We start from the raw sequence: 17,435 nt of genomic DNA on the forward strand, positions 1-17,435 counted from the left end.
AATCAAAATATATATTTTTATTTTAGATTCTTCAAAATAGCCACCCTTTGCCTTGATGACAGTTTTTTGCACAATATTGGCATTCTCTCAACCAGCTTCATGTGGTAGTCACCTGGAATGCATTTCAATTAACAGGTTTGCCTTGTTAAAAGTGAATTTGAGGAATTTCATTGTTGAGAGAATTTCCAAGAGTGTGCAACGCTGTCATCAAGGCAAAGGGTGTCTACTTTAAAGAATCTAAAATAAAAATATATATTTTGATTTGTTTGCCACTTTTTTTGGTTACTACATGATTCCATATGTGCTATTTCATAGTTTTGATGTCTTCACTATTATTCTACAATATAGAAAATAGTAAAAATAAAGAAAAACCCTTGAATGAATAGGTGTTACAAAACTTTTGACCAGTAGTGTGTGTGTATATATATATGCATGTATGTGTGTGTATATGTGTGTATATATATATATATATATATATATATATATATATATATATATATATATATATATATATATATATATACTGATATAGACTATATATATATATATATTACAGGATTCAAAAGTTGGAATTTGTTACAGGAATTAAATTCCTCTGTTTTAATTCCCATAAAAAAATCAAACACACCGTCAATTCATAAGGATTTGTATGACCCTTATTTGTATAAAATGGACAGAGCCCAGTCTTAAAGTCAACCATCAGCTTTTTATTCACAAGAGTACTGCTCCTTACACATTTTACCACAGGTTATAAACTTAAAATGACGTCATTAGTTTCAGTACCAGCCCGTGTCATCTCTGCTCTAGTACAATGGCTGTATGGTTCTCACATGTCTCTCCCTATTAAGATAATATATATGACTGAGCCAAGGTCAGCTTGTGTAGATAAGCCTTCTAGCCAGACTGGCTATAAGTTCATTCATTTATTCCATGGTACAGACAGTCATTGTTCTAATTCTTGATTATATTTACACACATTATATTTAATACTAGGATTAAAAAGAAAATTCATACATATACAGTAACATAATAGTATTCTGATTAGTACATATACAGTAACATAATAGTATTCTGATTAGTCAGTCCTGATTGAAATGTATACATAATTAGTCATCATTGATAAAAAATTCCTTTAACAGACTTGTAAGAGTTGTTGTCCTGTCCCTTTCTCTGCGATTGTGATTCTAATGGAATCCAGAAAGAACAAAACCCTGTCCTCAAACATTTACATCAAAAGGTGCAAAGTTATTGACAAAAACACAAAACATACACATCAAAAAAATCAAATAACATGGAAAACAAACACTTTTTGTGCAGTATTAATTTCCCATCATTAAAAAACACTTCATGTGCATTACTGTATTGTACATAGACTGGTCATCTAGGTTTGTAACTAGACTTTCCATCACCATGAAGAAAAACAATGCACAATACAGTAATTGTCACGACTTCCGCCGAAGTTGGTCCCTCTCCTTGTTCAGGCGGCGTTCGGCGGTCGACGTAACAGACCTTCTAGCCATCGCCGATCCACTTTTCATTTTCCATTGGAAAATGTCTTGTCTTCCATCACACCTGGTTCCAATTCCATCATTTACATGTTGTGTATTTAACCCTCTGTTTCTCCTCATGTTCTTGTCAGTAATTGTATCTTGTAGTGCTTATGCACGGCTTGCTGGTGATTACCGGATTTTGTTTGACCCATTTCATGTATTGTTCTGTTAACGGTGGTTTATGTTTATTAAACGACTCCGTTTTCGCTCTCCTGGGCCTGACTTCTCTGCCGCCAGGACGCACCGCATTACAGTAATTGAGTTCATTAAGACATCAAGTGTTATCTGATGATGTGGCTCAGTTGGTAGAGCATTGCCTGTGCAATGCTAGGGTTGTGGGTTCAATTACAAATAAGTACAGTACAAATAAGTATGAAAATATATTCACTCACTACTGTAAGTTGCTCTGGATAAGTGTGTCTACTGAAGAGGAATGATGTATAAACCATTTCAGTTTTCACATAGAAATAAGTATACTGGAAAACGTATATAAAGCAAGTATTTTTATATTCCACAAGTGTTATAAGATTAAATGTTTTGTACAGATAATTATCAGACTCAAGTTACAAATATTGGTAAACAACACAAATACATTTAGTTTAAATTGCTTCACAAAAGTAGTGCACTGGGCCTTTCCTAGTCTTGTATTAGCAGACTGATATACTGATATAGACTTCTTCAATGCAGGCAATTATTTTATTTTTGCATTCCCTGTCTTGCAAAAAACAAAAATCACAGCAACACTACTTACTGCAGCTATGGTAGAAGCTATAGAGTTAGAGATCACATCCTTACCTTTGGGGGAGCAAAGTAAATACAATATAGCAAGTAAAACACTGGAATGGTAGATTTGCAATGGAAGAATGTGCAAAGTAGAAATAAAAATAATGAGGTGCAAAGGAGCAAAATAAATAAATAAATTAAATACAGTAGGGAAAGAGGTAGTTATTTGGGCTAAAATATAGGTGGGCTATGTACAGGTGCAGTAATCTGTGAGCTGCTCTGACAGTTGGTGCTTAAAGCTAGTGAGGGAGATAAGTGTTTCCAGTTTCAGAGATTTTTGTAGTTCGTTCCAGTCATTGGCAGCAGAGAACTGGAAGGAGAGGCGGCCAAAGAAAGAATTGGTTTTGGGGGTGACTAGAGAGATATACCTACTGGAGCGTGTGCTACAGGTGGGAGATGCTATGGTGACCAGCGAGCTGAGATAAGGGGGGACTTTACCTCGCAGGGTCTTGTAGATGACATGGAGCCAGTGGGTTTGGCAACAAGTATGAAGCGAGGGCCAGCCAACGAGAGCGTACAGGTCGCAATGGTGGGTAGTATATGGGGCTTTGGTGACAAAACGGATTGCACTGTGATAGACTGCATCCAATTTGTTGAGTAGGGTATTGGAGGCTATTTTGTAAATGACATCGCCAAAGTCGAGGATTGGTAGAATGGTCAGTTTTACAAGGGTATGTTTGGCAGAATGAGTGAAGGATGCTTTGTTGCGAAATAGGAAGCCAATTCTAGATTTAACTTTGGATTGGAGATGTTTGATATGGGTCTGGAAGGAGAGTTTACAGTCTAACCAGACACCTAAGTATTTGTAGTTGTCCACGTATTCTAAGTCAGAGCCGTCCAGAGTAGTGATGTTGGACAGGCGGGCAGGTGCGGGTAGCGATCGGTTGAAGAGCATGCATTTAGTTTTACTTGTATTTAAGAGCAATTGGAGGCCACGGAAGGCAAGTTGTATGGCATTGAAGCTTGCCTGGAGGGTTGTTAACACAGTGTCCAAAGAAGGGCCAGAAGTATACAGAATGGTGTCTACGTAGAGGTGGATCAGAGACTCACCAGCAGCAAGAGCGACCTCATTGATGTATACAGAGAAGAGAGTTGGTCCAAGAATTGAACCCTGTGGCACCCCCATAGAGACTGCCAGAGGTCCGGACAGCAGACCCTCTGATTTGACACACTGAACTCTATCAGAGAAGTAGTTGGTGAACCAGGCAAGGCAATCATTTGAGAAACCAAGGCTGTCGAGTCTACCAATGAGGATGTGGTGATTGACAGAGTCGAAAGCCTTGGCCAGATCAATGAACACGGCTGCACAGTAATGTTTCTTATCGATGGTGGTTAAGATATCGTTTAGGACCTTGAGCGTGCCTGAGGTGCACCGATGACCAGCTCTGAAACCAGATTGCATAGCAGAGAAGGTGTGGTGAGATTCGAAATGGTCGGTAATCTGTTTGTTGACTTGGCTTTCGAAGACCTTAGAGAGGCATGGTAGGATAGATATAGGACTGTAGCAGTTTGGGTCAAGAGTGTGTCCCCCTTTGAAGAGGGGGATGACCGCAGCTGCTTTTCAATCTTTGGGAATCTCAGACGACACGAAAGAGAGGCTGAACAGCCGGTTGTGGAGGTCCTAGGCTGGCGTGGTTACACGTGGTGTGCGGTTTTTGCACGTTTATTGTTTTGTAGTGTTCATGTTTATCTGTTTTTATTAAACATGAATCAATATAACCACGCTGCGTTTTGGTCCTCCTCTACTTCACCATAGGAAAACCCTGACAGACTGTTGCCGGAGTCTCCCGCCTGCCCGGCGCTGCTGCCGGAGTCTCCCGCCTGCCCGGCGCTGCTGCCGGAGTCTCCCGCCTGCCCGGCGCTGCTGCCGGAGTCTCCCGCCTGCCCGGCGCTTCTGCCGGAGCCTCCCGCCTGCCCGGCGCTGCTGCCGGAGCCTCCCGCCTGCCCGGCGCTGCTGCTGGAGCCTCCCGCCTGCCCGGCTCTGCTGCCGGAGCCTCCCGCCTGCCCGGCGAAGCTGCCGGAGTCTCCCGCCTACCCGGCGCTGCTGCCGGAGCCCCTCAGCCCAGAGGCGCCAGAGCCCCGCAGCCCAGAGGCTCCAGAGCCCCTGCCCCTCTGTCCCGAGCCCCTGCCCCTCTGTCCATTGAGAAGAGTTGCCATGGTTAGGAAGCCACGGCGGCGGACTATAAGGTGGACTAAGACAATGGTGAAGTGGGGTCTGCGTCCCGCGCCAGAGCCGCCACCGCGGACAGACGCCCACCCAGACCCTCCCCTATAGGTCAAGGTTTTGCGGCCGGAGTCCGCACCTTTGGGGGGGGGTACTGTCACGTTCTGACCTTTATTTCCTTTGTTTTGTATTTATTTAGTATGGTCAGGGCGTGAGTTGGGTGGGCAGTCTATGTTTGTTTTTCTATGTTTTGGGGTATTTCTATGTTTCGGCCTAGTATGGTTCTCAATCAGAGGCAGGTGTCATTAGTTGTCACTGATTGAGAATCATACTTAGGTAGCTTTGGTTTCACTGTATGTTTGTGGGTGATTGTTTCTGTCTCTGTGTTTTACACCAGATAGGGCTGTTTTTGGTTTTCCACGTTTATTGTTTTGTAGTGTTCATGTTTATCTGTTTTTATTAAACATGAATCAATATAACCACGCTGCGTTTTGGTCCTCCTCTACTTCACCATAGGAAAACCCTGACAGACTTGTTGGTCTAGTATCCTTAAGTAGGCAACCTTATTACCAGTAGATGTATCCTTATCATTCTGTATATTTGAGGTACTGTTGCTAAGATTCAGTTACTTGTTTGATTGATGTATGGTGTTGATCACTCTATACCAGTAGCAGTGTGTGGGTAAAATCACTGTGGAAGCCAAGCCCCCCCAATAAGAAGACATAGTGGTAGAATAACTTCTACCACACCTTTTTTTATTATCACAAAACCGGATAGCAACCTCAGTCCAGTGGAGTCCACAAAGCTTATTGCATGTACAGTAACAGACAGTTACATGACCTACAGCATGGTCAAGCAAGTTAATGTTTATGACATTTTTGGACCACTAAACAACTATTGATTTAGAACCACCAAGAGTTACCGCAAGTCGCAAAGAAAACAGGATCTGCCATCACTATTCCACTATTCAACTTCAACATTTCAACATCATCAATTCACCTAATTCGTCTAATACAGTGACAACTAAAAGATCCCAAAAACTATTTTGTCCAATAAACGTAAGCTAAATATGATGTGGCGGTCCATGGTTCGGATTTCTTTGTGCGTGTGTGCGTGTGTGCGTGCAAGTAGAGAAACATGTTAACTCACCCTACTTGTAAAGAAACGTCAATGCCATCCTTTCTCTCTTTCATGTTTCCGAAACGGTCTATCACTCTGTCATACAGTACAAGCTTTTACTTGTTGTTGTCCTAGCCTACCTGGCTAAAATGCTTGCTCGCTAGCCTAACTTCCATTCATGGGGAACATTAGCTAGATAACATTAGCTTTCTACATCTAGCTACATATTGAACTTCCATCCTCTCAAACCAGGGGCTCAACAGTGTATGAATTAATGGTTGGCAAGAATTAATCATTGGCCAGTACGGAGAATTAAGTAAAACCACAAGTCCAAATCCCATCTCCATACATGGCTAATTTAGGAAAGGGACAATTTTAGCTAACTGGCTAGCTAGCCACCGGAGGATAACAACACAAAAAGATGCAACAATTGAAGTTTTTCTGTCAATGACGTATGCTCTCAATGGGATTTGATAGGAGTGACGCCAAATCCAAGCAGGCTTCACTTGACACTTTTTTTTGGTGCGCCAGGATCATTCACAGTTGAGCTCGCTCAGATTAGCTCAACGCTGTTTGGCAATTTTTTTACACTTTTTTTTTGTCGAGGGAGGTCCTTGCCTTCAATGCTATGTGCGGCAACAATGTCATACTCGTTTGGACCAGACAGCATCAGATGGATGGCCTACATGTAGAGAGACAGAGGAGTGCTGTTTCGCATGCTTGGATGATTTCTCATATGAGAAAATGATGTAAGATTATAGATAGATTTTCTTTTTCTTGGTGAATTTTCTGGGGGAAGCCTAGGAAGCTTCTCTTGGCATTCATTAATACACGCCACTGCTCTATACAAACAGTGACTTCAGGAAGTATTCATGTATAATAGAGCAAGATGGTGCCGACAGAGATGGTCGCCTCGATTCAAGTCCTTAGGAAACTATGCAGTATTTCGTTTTTTAATCTATTATTTCTTACATTGTTAGCCTAGAAGATCTTAATAGTTACTACATACAGCCATGAATAACTATTGGCTATAAGAGCGATGTCAACTTACCAACATTACGATCCTTTGTTCGGACCACCACCCAGGACTTTGGATCTAATCCCAGAGGCCGATCAAAACAACGTCACCGCAGAAGAGGTAGACGGAGCGGCCTCCTGGTCAGACTTCGAATGCCCACCGCTTCCGAGTATATTACTTGCCAATGTCCAGTCTCTAGACAATAAGGTAGACAAAATAAGGGCAAGGGTTGCCTTCCAGAGAGACATCAGAGATTGTAACATTCTTTGTTTAATGGAAACATGGCTCTCTCGGGATATTTTGCTGGTTTCAGCCACCTGGTTTCTTCATGCATCGTGCCGACACAAATAAAAATCTCTCTGGGAAGAAGAAGGGCTTCATGATTATTGACTCATGGTGTAATCATAGAAGATCAGCGAAGTGCTACCAATTTGCGAAGTGCAACCAATTTGCCAGAGCTTGAAAAATGTGCAGATATTGTACAATCCAGGTGTTTTTTAGAGACTACCCAGAAAGTCTGACAGCTGAGTTTAACATGTATTGACTCAGGGGGTTGAACACTATCTAATCAAGATATATTAGCGTTGTATTATTTTTTATTTATTTTTTATTAGTATTATAATTTTAATTATGATTATTTTTTACAAATGTTAGAATTTGTCTTCCTCTTTAACGTTAGAGTATTTTGTGTAGATCATTGACAACACAAATTACAATTAAATCCATTTTAATCCCACTTTGTAACACAATAAAATGTGAAAAAAGTAAAGGGGTGTGAATACTTTCTGAAGGCACCTTAAGTACTTAAGTACTTCCCCTCCACTTGCAGTTTGTGATGAATGTGAGACATGCAAAGTCTTAACAATAAAGAAAAACCTGCGATATGTAGGCCTACTAGGCAGTCACAATTCCCATCTGAATTCAATTTAGGTCTGTGTACTCGTGTGTGCGTTTTCAATCTAAACGATTTTCTCCCCCCCTCGCTCTTTTGCTGGAAAACTGATTGCTTTCTGTGGAGAGATTAGATTATCCCCTTCGAATACTGGCTTTAGAGAGAGGAGCAATAAAATGGTATATTCAGTGAAGGAATAGTAAAGACGGCATCGGTTAATCCTGTATTATAATTACAGCGCGTCTACAACAGAACTCCCTTGGGGCTGGCTTGTCCAACCTAGCTCAGCCATATGCAGGTAGGAAAGTGAGAGGAAATTAAATAGGCACGATAGTAATAGATAGGAGACTGATATAAAGTGATAGGCGATTCCCAGCTGTGAATTATTTGCACAGACTCATGATCTCTGTTACATCTGAACATGACCAAACGGGTATTGGGTTGTCCGTGTACCTCGAGAGTGACTGTGTTATCCCACTGAGCTAAAGCACATGGCAGTGGCATTGACTTTGCCGATAACTTCTTTATTGAGGAAAAATGTACTTACTACGACTGTGATGTGGTTATCTTCAGATGAATGCACTGACTGTAAATCGTTCTGGATAAGAGCATCTGCTAAATAACTAAAATGTAAAAAGAGTGGTCACAAGAGGACGTTTTAACTGAATGATGTATTGCTTTCTTTAAGACAAGTGGTATATTCAGATCATAGGCTACAATTAGTTAGTTAAATGAGGTAAGATATGATTACACCATCCACCATTTACCATTTGATGCATGTGTAATGTCCTTATATACGTCATATTCAATGCGAGCAATGAGAGGGAATGTCATATCAGTAGACACTATTGTACCTTTAATGCGTAACCTCGCCAGGTGCTATACATTTCGTAACACATGAAAGCGCCCCCCCCCCTCTCTCTCTCTCTTTCTCTCTCTCTCCCTCTACTTCTTTCTCTCTCCCCTCTCCTTTTCGCGGCAGCAGTAGTACGAAGGCGCATCTCCGCAAACAGGTCACATTTCACTCTGGTCGCATCCTCGCCTTTTTCTCCAGAGAGAAGCTATACCGAGTGCCGCGCGCCCTTTCTAAGCGCTTACCATGGTGATAATGACCGAATTGGGGGTCCTTCTCGTCCCGGTGATGATGCTGGTGGGATTCACCTTGCAGGCGGAAATTAAGAACGGGAAAGAGGCAGAAAAAGCAGGGAATTTCATGGAAGACGAGCATTGGCTGTCCACCATTTCACAGTACAGCCGCAAGATCAAGCACTGGAATCGCTTCAGAGACGTGAGTCGCTGTTTTGGTTGATTGAGAGATCCGCGGTAATGCGGTAAGCTGTGTTGATAGGGCAACGGATGCGAGCGGTAGGATTCCGCCCGAGGCACTTCTTTATAATAACCATGTAGCTATTAAAATATCGCATAGTCAGACCATTATTACTGCTCCAGCTGGCTGATATGCTTTATTATATGTAATGTTAAAGGGATTCATCGGGATTTTGGCAATGAGGCTTTTTAGCTACTTCCTCAGAGTCAGATGAACTCGTGGATACCATTTTTTATGTATCTGTGTCTAGTGTGAAGGAAGTTAGAGGTAGTTTCGCGAGCGAATGCTATATAGCATTAGCGCAATGACTAGTTGATGGGTATCTCCTACGTGCTTATTTGCGAACAGGGGACAGTTTCGTTGCACACAATACACACTGATTTGGCATTGGATAAATTATAAGAATAACACAGGCATATATCTCTGTCCATTCTTAGACTGTAATTTCAGTAATTTGTGTGGTCTAAAAAAATATTCTGCTAGTAAAATTATGTAGAATTGCATGACATTTTTAAAAAAGGCAATTGTTTTCTCTGATAGGCAAATACGATGATAGATGCTATGATTTTACTATAAATGAGATCTATCCACGCCTTCTCTTGTCCATGGTGGTCTGTGAACCCGTAACCTTCTGGCCCGTAGCCCTGTACGATATACAAATTCCTGCGTTCACATGTAATGGTGAACGGACGAAGAACAGTTTCTTAAACTGCATATCTAAGGCTCTAGTCTGTCCAATAAATGGTAGACGTTCTCTGCTATCCACTTTGTTTACATTATTATTTTGGTTACAGGGGAGCATCACTTGTTTTGTTTTTTCAAGCGTTTAGGGAGGGTTTAGGAAAACTATTTCCCTGAAGGGAGCGCCATCCATTTTCATTTTTGAGAGGTCAGATTTTCTCCAGGTAACCTTTTATTATAAATAACGTTCACCCCCAACCTTTAATTAGCATACTTCTTCAATTCCCGACTTGGAAGACAACAGGTCTTCTAAACTTCCACACAGAATTCGGCACAGAATCTGCAATTCTCTTGTTGTGTGATATGTGCAACGACAAGTTTTGAGAACGGTGATTGGTCAGGAATGCCCAACGACAGCACAGGAATGGCCAATGAGAGCCAGTGAATAAAATAATAATAATGTCTATTTTTTGTGGAACTCAGTCAGAGTCTGAACATAAGTCAGAATAGTATTCTGAACTAAAATATAAACGCAAGTTGCAACAATTTCAGCGATGTTTCTGAGTTTTTATTTATTTAACCTTTATTTAACCAGGATTGGCTCATTGAGATTAAAATCTCTTTTTCAAGAGCGCCCTGGCCAAGATAGGCAGCACCAAGTCATTACAAAAAAATTACAGACAGACAACATGAAAAACTACAAGTAATCTAGTAAAAACCATTGAATTCACAAGAGTATAAAACAGCAAATTAAAAACATTGACAGGTCAGGGAAATCAGCCTCAAAATCCTTCATCAGTGATTTAAAAACACCAACCGGGACAAGTTCTTCCAGTTTAAAAATATTTTGTAAGGTGTTCCAAGACGATGGCACAGAGTACATTAAAAGCCCTTTTACCAAATTCAGTTCAGACATTTGGAACAGTTAGCAGGATAAAGTCCAGTGAACGAAGAGAGTACCCACCACATTTCTGAACAAAAGGTATACCAGTGACTGAGCCTACGAGTGACTAGAGAAGGCCAGCCAACCCTGGTATACAAAGTGCAGTGGTGCGTAAGGGTTTTGCAGTTTAAAATAAATCTCAAAGTGCCATGGTAAAGAGTGTCAATTGATCTCAAACACTGAGCAGAAGCATTCATATATAAAATATCCCCATAGTCTAGTAAAGGCATAAATGTAGCTGATACTAGCCTCGTTCTGGTTTCAAACGAAAAACGGGCCTTATTCCTAAAATAAAATCCCAATTTCAGCGTCAATTTTTTTGTAAGTTGTTGAATATGCAATTTAAAAGAGAGGCCGTCATCAATTAAAATTCCAAGATATTTATATGAGGTTACAACCTCAATCTCCTTGCCTTGACAGGTAGTAAGTAATAGGTGAAAGGTTCAGAGGTCTATTTCTTGCATTAGAAAACACCATTAGTTTAGCTTTGTCAGTATTGAGGATAAGCAGTAAATAATAACAGTAAATAACAGTATCATCAGCATAAAAATGAAGTTGTGCATTTTTGACATTTTTGTCTAAATCATTTATATAAATAGTGAATAAGAGAGAGGACCAAGTACAGAGCCTTGGGGCACACCATTCAAGACAGACAATTTAACAGACATAAGCCCATCAAATTGAGTGCACTGAGTTCGATCAGGCAGATAGTTAGCAAAGCATGCAACTGATTGCTCCGAAAGACCTACACTCGACAATCTCTGCCTTGGTATAGCATGATCAACTGTATCAAAAGCCTTAAAGAGATCAATACAAAGTGAGACACAGTGCTGTTTTTTGTCAATGACTTCAGTGATATCATTTAAAACCTTAATGGCTGCTGTAATTGTACTATGCTTCTTCCTGAAGCCCGATTGGTACATTGCTAAAATATAGTTAGTAAATAAAAACTATTTTAGCTGTTCACTTACAAGGGTTTCAAATATTTTCACCAGGGGTGACAGCTTTGTGATTGGCCTATAATTATTTAAAAGAGTTGGATCTCCCCCTTTTAAAAGTGGTTGGAGAAATGCTGATTTCCAGGTATTTGGAATTTCATTACATTCCAGGGTTAGATTGAACAGAGATGTAAGTGGTTCAGCTATGAAATCAGCTGCCAGATTTAAAAAGCAGGGATCCAAAAGTTCAGGAACTGCAGGCTTTCTCTGATCTAAGGATTTCAGGGCTTTATGTACCACCTGCACTGAGAATGGCAAAAAGCTAAAAGTTTGACCAGCTCTCACTGGTTCATCCACACAGGGTTGTACAGAGACAGAGGACACTGAATAAAACAGCCTACCAGATGATACAAAGTGCTCATTGAAACAATTCAGCATTTCAGTTTTGTCATATATAGCAACAGAGTCCTTCAAAACACAGTTCATGTAAGGAAATCAGTCAATTGAAATAAATGTATTAGGCCCTAATATATGGATTTCTCATGACTGGGAATACAGATATGCATCTGTTGGTCACATATACCTTAAAAAAAGGTAGGGACATGGGTCAGAAAAACAGGCAGTCTCTGGTGTGACCACCATTAGCCTCATTCAGCGTGACACATCTCCTTCGCATAGAGTTGATCAAGCTGTTGATTGTGGCCTGTGGAATGATGTCCCACTCCTCTTCAATGGCTGTGTGAAGGTGCTGGATATTATCGAGAACTGGAACACGGTGTCGTACACGTCGTTCCAGAGCATCCCAAACATGCTCAATGGGTGACATGTCTGGTGAGTATGCAGGCCATGGAAGATCTGTGACATTTTCAACTTCCAGGAATTGTGTACAGATCCTTGCAACATGGGGCCGTGCATTATCATGCTGAAACTTGAGGTGATGGCAGCGGACAAATGGCACGACAATGGGCCTCAGGATCTCGGTGTCTCTGCATTCAAATTGCCATCGATAAAATGCAATTGTGTTCATTGTCCATAGCTTATGCCTGCCCATACCATAAACCCACCGCCACCATGGGACACTGTTCACAACGTTGACATCAGCAAACCGCTCGCCCACACAACGCCATACATGCTGTCTGCCATCTGCCCGGTACAGTTGAAGTCGGGATTAATCCGTGTGCCAGTGGCCATTGAAGATGAGAATTTGCCCATTGAAGTCAGTTACGACACCGAACTGCAGTCAGGTAAAGACCCTGGTGAGGACGACAAGCACACAGATGAGCTTCCCTGAGACAGGTTCTGTTGTCTGACAAAACTTCACATTTTAGAGTGGCCTTTTATTGTCCCCAGCACAAGATTCACCTGTGTAATGGAGAAATGCTCACTAAGAAGGATGTATACACATTTGTGCACAACATTTGAGAGAAATAAGCTTCTTGTGCATATGGAAAATGTCTGGGATCTTTTATTTCAGCTCATGAAACATGGGACCAACACTTTAGAAGTTGAGTTTATGTTTTTGTTCAGTGTAGAATACACCAGGTGCAATTTTGTAATGTGGTTGTGCAGCAGCAGTTTTTCTCTTGTTATGTCAGGTACTGATAGTCAGCTAACAATTGTTTTGATCGCAATTTGTTCTCCTTTAAAGCACTGCACCCACATTCACCCCTTATACGGTTTGCCATGTCCACTTTCTCACAATATGCATTCTGGCCTGCTGTCATCCTGCTATTGACTCAGCCAAGTGTTTGCAAATGACATGTTACATACAGAATAGGCACAATGCAATAATGCAATTATAATACAAGTTCTGATCATTGATTACCAAGGTAATGCAGTTAGCTTCAAACTGAATCCGGCTTTTAGCCTAAATGGCATCTAGGTATTGCTTTGTCTACGAATATTGTGTGTGTGTGTGTGTGTGTGTGTGTGTGTGTGTGTGTGTGTGTGTGTGTGTGTGTGTGTGTGTGTGTGTGTGTGTGAAATCCTGCCTCTATCCTGCCTCAATATGATTACTAACGATCACAACCTGACTTGGACGAGAGGCCTGTTGGATTATACAATGAGTGTAGAAAACATTATGAAACCCTGCTCTTTCCATAACATAGATTGACCAGGTGAATCCAGGTGAAAGCTACAGTGTGATCAACTCAATATTATGAATGTGTTCTTAATGTTTTGTAAACTCATATTATTTTCAATAATTATATTTCTGTTGTTTTAATTGATCCCATATCTAGGTTGAGGGATTATGACTAAATTGGAGCATACAACACAATACCAGCTTTTTTTTCTCTGAGTTAATTATTGCAAGAAAATGTGTGGAAATAGTCCTTATTTCTGTATTGAGGTGATGGTTGGCCCCCTCCATGTCCACAATAATTCAATAATGTGTCATTGTAAAGGGCAATTCGACATTAATGGAATTACGTTTTGACTCAGATTTTCCACTTTAAAATCTCTTGATGTAAAGTCCCCTGTTTAGGGTACCTGCGTGGTTCTGGTACCGATTCCGACGGACATTTTTGCTTATAAATCGATCTGTGGACACCATAGATAAAAATGGCTTGGTTTGAGCGATGTTTGCGGGAACCAGGCCTATCAAAGATGCACCAGAACCACTGCAAAATCAATGTAATATCACATTTTGCAAAACACGGTTGAAAAAAGCATGTGATTAAACAAAGCTTTGGACATCATTGATGACAACCTTCTGATAAAGTGATACAAGCATCGGCACACTGCTTCAAAGTTAGCTGCTTACGCTTCGATCACACCGACAGCGACCTTGTGCAAAATAGTATGCAGCATCATCTGGATATGTGTGCAACAAAAGTTCAAAATTCACCTTCTGCTACCATTTCTGTCAAGCAGTTTATGCATACGTTGGATAAATACAACGTATGCACCGAGCGCACTGCAACTGCCTCTGCATCGCAATGCTACAAGGCAAATGCAGCGTTTCATTGGAAATGAATGTAATTCTGGTGTACCAAAATGCAATGCCACTGTTGGTGTGATCGAAGCTTTAGTGATTTCGATGCCTGCCTTGGAGCTCCGGTATCAAACGTAACATCACTAGCCAGCATCCCATATGCCTAATGTTTGAAACTATCTCTGCCACGGGATAAGATATTATCTTCCCCAGTTATTTAAGTTGAAGTTATTGCCTTAAAGGTTGACTTAGTGAAATGACGTTGCCATGAGCAGCACCGCAGATGTTGAGATGAGCGAGATGCAAGACTTTGCTCTCAGACATAAACACACTATCTGCGCTTGTGCACGAGTTTGCTTCAAGCTGTTCACAGTGTGTTAGCCAGAGCACCAAAACAGCAGAGAAGTTGAACCTTGCGCTTCAACACTTAGTTGTTGCTGAAATTGACCCACTATGACAGGGGTGTCAAACTCATTACATGGCAGGCCTAGTGTCTGCGGGTTTTGGGGTTTTCCTTTCAATTAAGACAGACAACCAGGTGAGGGGAGTTCCTCACTAATTAGTGACCTTATTTCATCAAATCAAGTACAAGGGAGTAGCAACTAATGTGCAGATACTCGACCCTTTGTGGAAAGAGTTTGACACATGCATTATGCTGTTTACTTTCTGCATCTAGGTCATATCGCTGAGTATACCTTTAAAAGGGCCAGTAGTTGATTTTGAAGGTTACCCATGTTTCTTGGAGTAAAAACATATTTTGTGACCTGAAGGTTCCCCTAGCTACCTGTCAAGCCTTTTGAGTTAAATAAATCCCCATTTGAGAACGGAATTGCCTTGTCTGACTCTTGGTTTTGCACTACCACACATGTGACAGTCCTCCAACTATGGAGTGGTGACACATCTTTGAACAGAAATAAATGGAAAATGCAAACAATTGGAAAATTAGTTAAACGGCAGTTTTTCAGGAAATGACTTGTTTATTCTATGAAGGATCACCCATGACACTGTTAAATAAGCCACATTTACTCAAATTATTGCTGACGCTCCTTTAAGGGACAGGAAGTTTAATATTAATGCAACAATGGAAAACAATAATTATAAGCAGATCATAAGAACATGCACACAAATATGCTTCGCACACACAGTATATACACACACAACCACCAAAACATACATAAATATTAAATATGTATTCTATTTCAAAATAAAGACCTACGGTATGCAGAGCTTGCATTGGATTTTTTGTGGCCGACGGATGTTTCGCTTTTGATAAAATCTCATCCCCTAACTCTAAATAGACTTGATTCTTGTTCTTTCTATATTCCTGGTATAGTCAGTGTCTTCTGTACCCTAGCGTGATTCACTGTTGAGCCAACATGCTTTATCCCTTGGCCTCCTCTTCAAATGGCCATTGTGATGATGAAACAGTCAATTTGCACTCAATTAGTAGTCCATGTTCAATATGAACTCTTAACACAAAGCAAAGGACGCCGAAAGAGGCTGTTGATCCAGCAAAGGAAATTGAATTGGTCGCATACACATGTTTTGCAGATGTAATCGCAGGTACAGCGAAATGCTTATGTTTCCTCTGTCTCAAACTCCATTAAATGTCTCAAACTCTCCTTTTCCACCCAGGTTTCACAGTCACACAAACTGGTCAAAATGTTAATATGTTAATAAAATGTTCAATGAGACTCCATTATAGGGGTGATGAGCTATGATTGCTGTTATTACTCTATCAACCTGGATCAAATTTAGATAGACTCATCCGATGAGTCCGGCTATGTCTTAAATTGCACCCTATTCCCTATGTAGTGCACTACTTTTGACCAGGATGCATAGCACTATATAGAAAATAGGATTTGGGATTCAGCCTCCATCATTGTGTAGCAGCTTACCAGTCAAGCCACCATCTTATCCATTCTTGTTATAAAAATAAATGAGATGACACTGCATTATTGAAATTGCAGTCATTCTGCACGTTATGCATAATTTATCAGATTTAGTCTCTCTGATTGCAGAAGCCAAATCAACAGTGAATACAATTTTATGCTCAACTAACTTCCCCCTATTAACATCACATTGTGAAGTCATACTTCGAATCAGTCTGATCAGCATTGGAGACAGTGGGCTTGTCCCAAATGGCACCCTATTTCCTACATAGAGCACTACTTTTGGTCAGAGCCCTATGGTGTTTTCAATCGTTGATGATGACACAGAATAGATCAGTTTAGAATGTTCATCAGACTGCTAATGAGACGCACCTGTGGGAGAGGATCACACACTCCTTATTTTTAGTTTAGGAGAGTGTGTAGTGGTGCCGAAATACACAAATGCACTCACAGAGTAGCACACTGTTGGAATAAAAACAAGCAGAGCTGACCTATCCGTAGGTCTCTCTCTCTCTCTCTCTCTCTCTCTCTCTCTCTCTCTCTCTCTCTCTCTCTCTCTCTCTCTCTCTCTCTCTCTCTCTCTCTCTCTCATCGAATCGGTTCAATCTGCATTCCCCCTCCAACAATTCTTCCCCCTTTCTCTCGTTATATCCTACTCTTCATCACCCTTCTCTCTCTCCGTGCTGGTTAGAAGTAGCAGTAGCACTAGAGAGCACAGGTCTCTTCCACAGCAGTGGGCCAGGGCTGTGCCACTAAGTCCCTGCCTGCACCTGTTCTTCTCCTCCACTTCATTTTTAATGAACAGAAAACGTTCTGTGCATTCACACAAACCTCAGTCCCCCATGCAGTCGATGCCAGTCAAATATAAAATTCAGGATGGCTGGGCACGCAGGTAGGTGGGGGGGTGTAGACAGTTTGGTTGTCGAAGCGAAGCTCATTATGAAGATGCAGTGATTCAGGCTCGGATGTGGTCATGATGGTGTTGGGTTCAGTGTGTGTCTGTTGTTTGCCAGCTTGATCATCAAATCATGTGGATGTTGTTTCGCTTGTGTTTGTGAACCGTTAAAGCTAGAAAGTAATGCAAGCAGTTGGCTTGGTGGCTAAAGCAATATAACGTGCCACATGGAGCCTAGCATTCACCTGGGCTCCGAGACAATGATCTTTATGTCAGGGTGGTTGCATGACATATATAG

At 41.1% G+C, this 17,435-nt stretch overlaps 1 protein-coding gene across 1 annotated transcript in view; it reads left to right on the forward strand.

The window, feature by feature from the left end:
* Positions 1-8,448: 8,448 nt before the first annotated feature.
* LOC135512226 (testican-2-like) overlaps positions 8,449-17,435 on the forward strand; it is a 77,168-nt gene continuing 68,181 nt past the window's right edge. The window contains exon 1 of the mRNA XM_064934016.1: positions 8,449-8,814. Coding sequence (XP_064790088.1) covers positions 8,626-8,814 — 189 coding nt within the window. The 5' untranslated portion in view covers positions 8,449-8,625. The remainder of the gene's footprint in view (positions 8,815-17,435) is intronic.

The sequence above is a fragment of the Oncorhynchus masou genome, chromosome 24, assembly GCF_036934945.1.
Source record: "Oncorhynchus masou masou isolate Uvic2021 chromosome 24, UVic_Omas_1.1, whole genome shotgun sequence".
Taxonomy (NCBI): domain Eukaryota; kingdom Metazoa; phylum Chordata; class Actinopteri; order Salmoniformes; family Salmonidae; genus Oncorhynchus; species Oncorhynchus masou.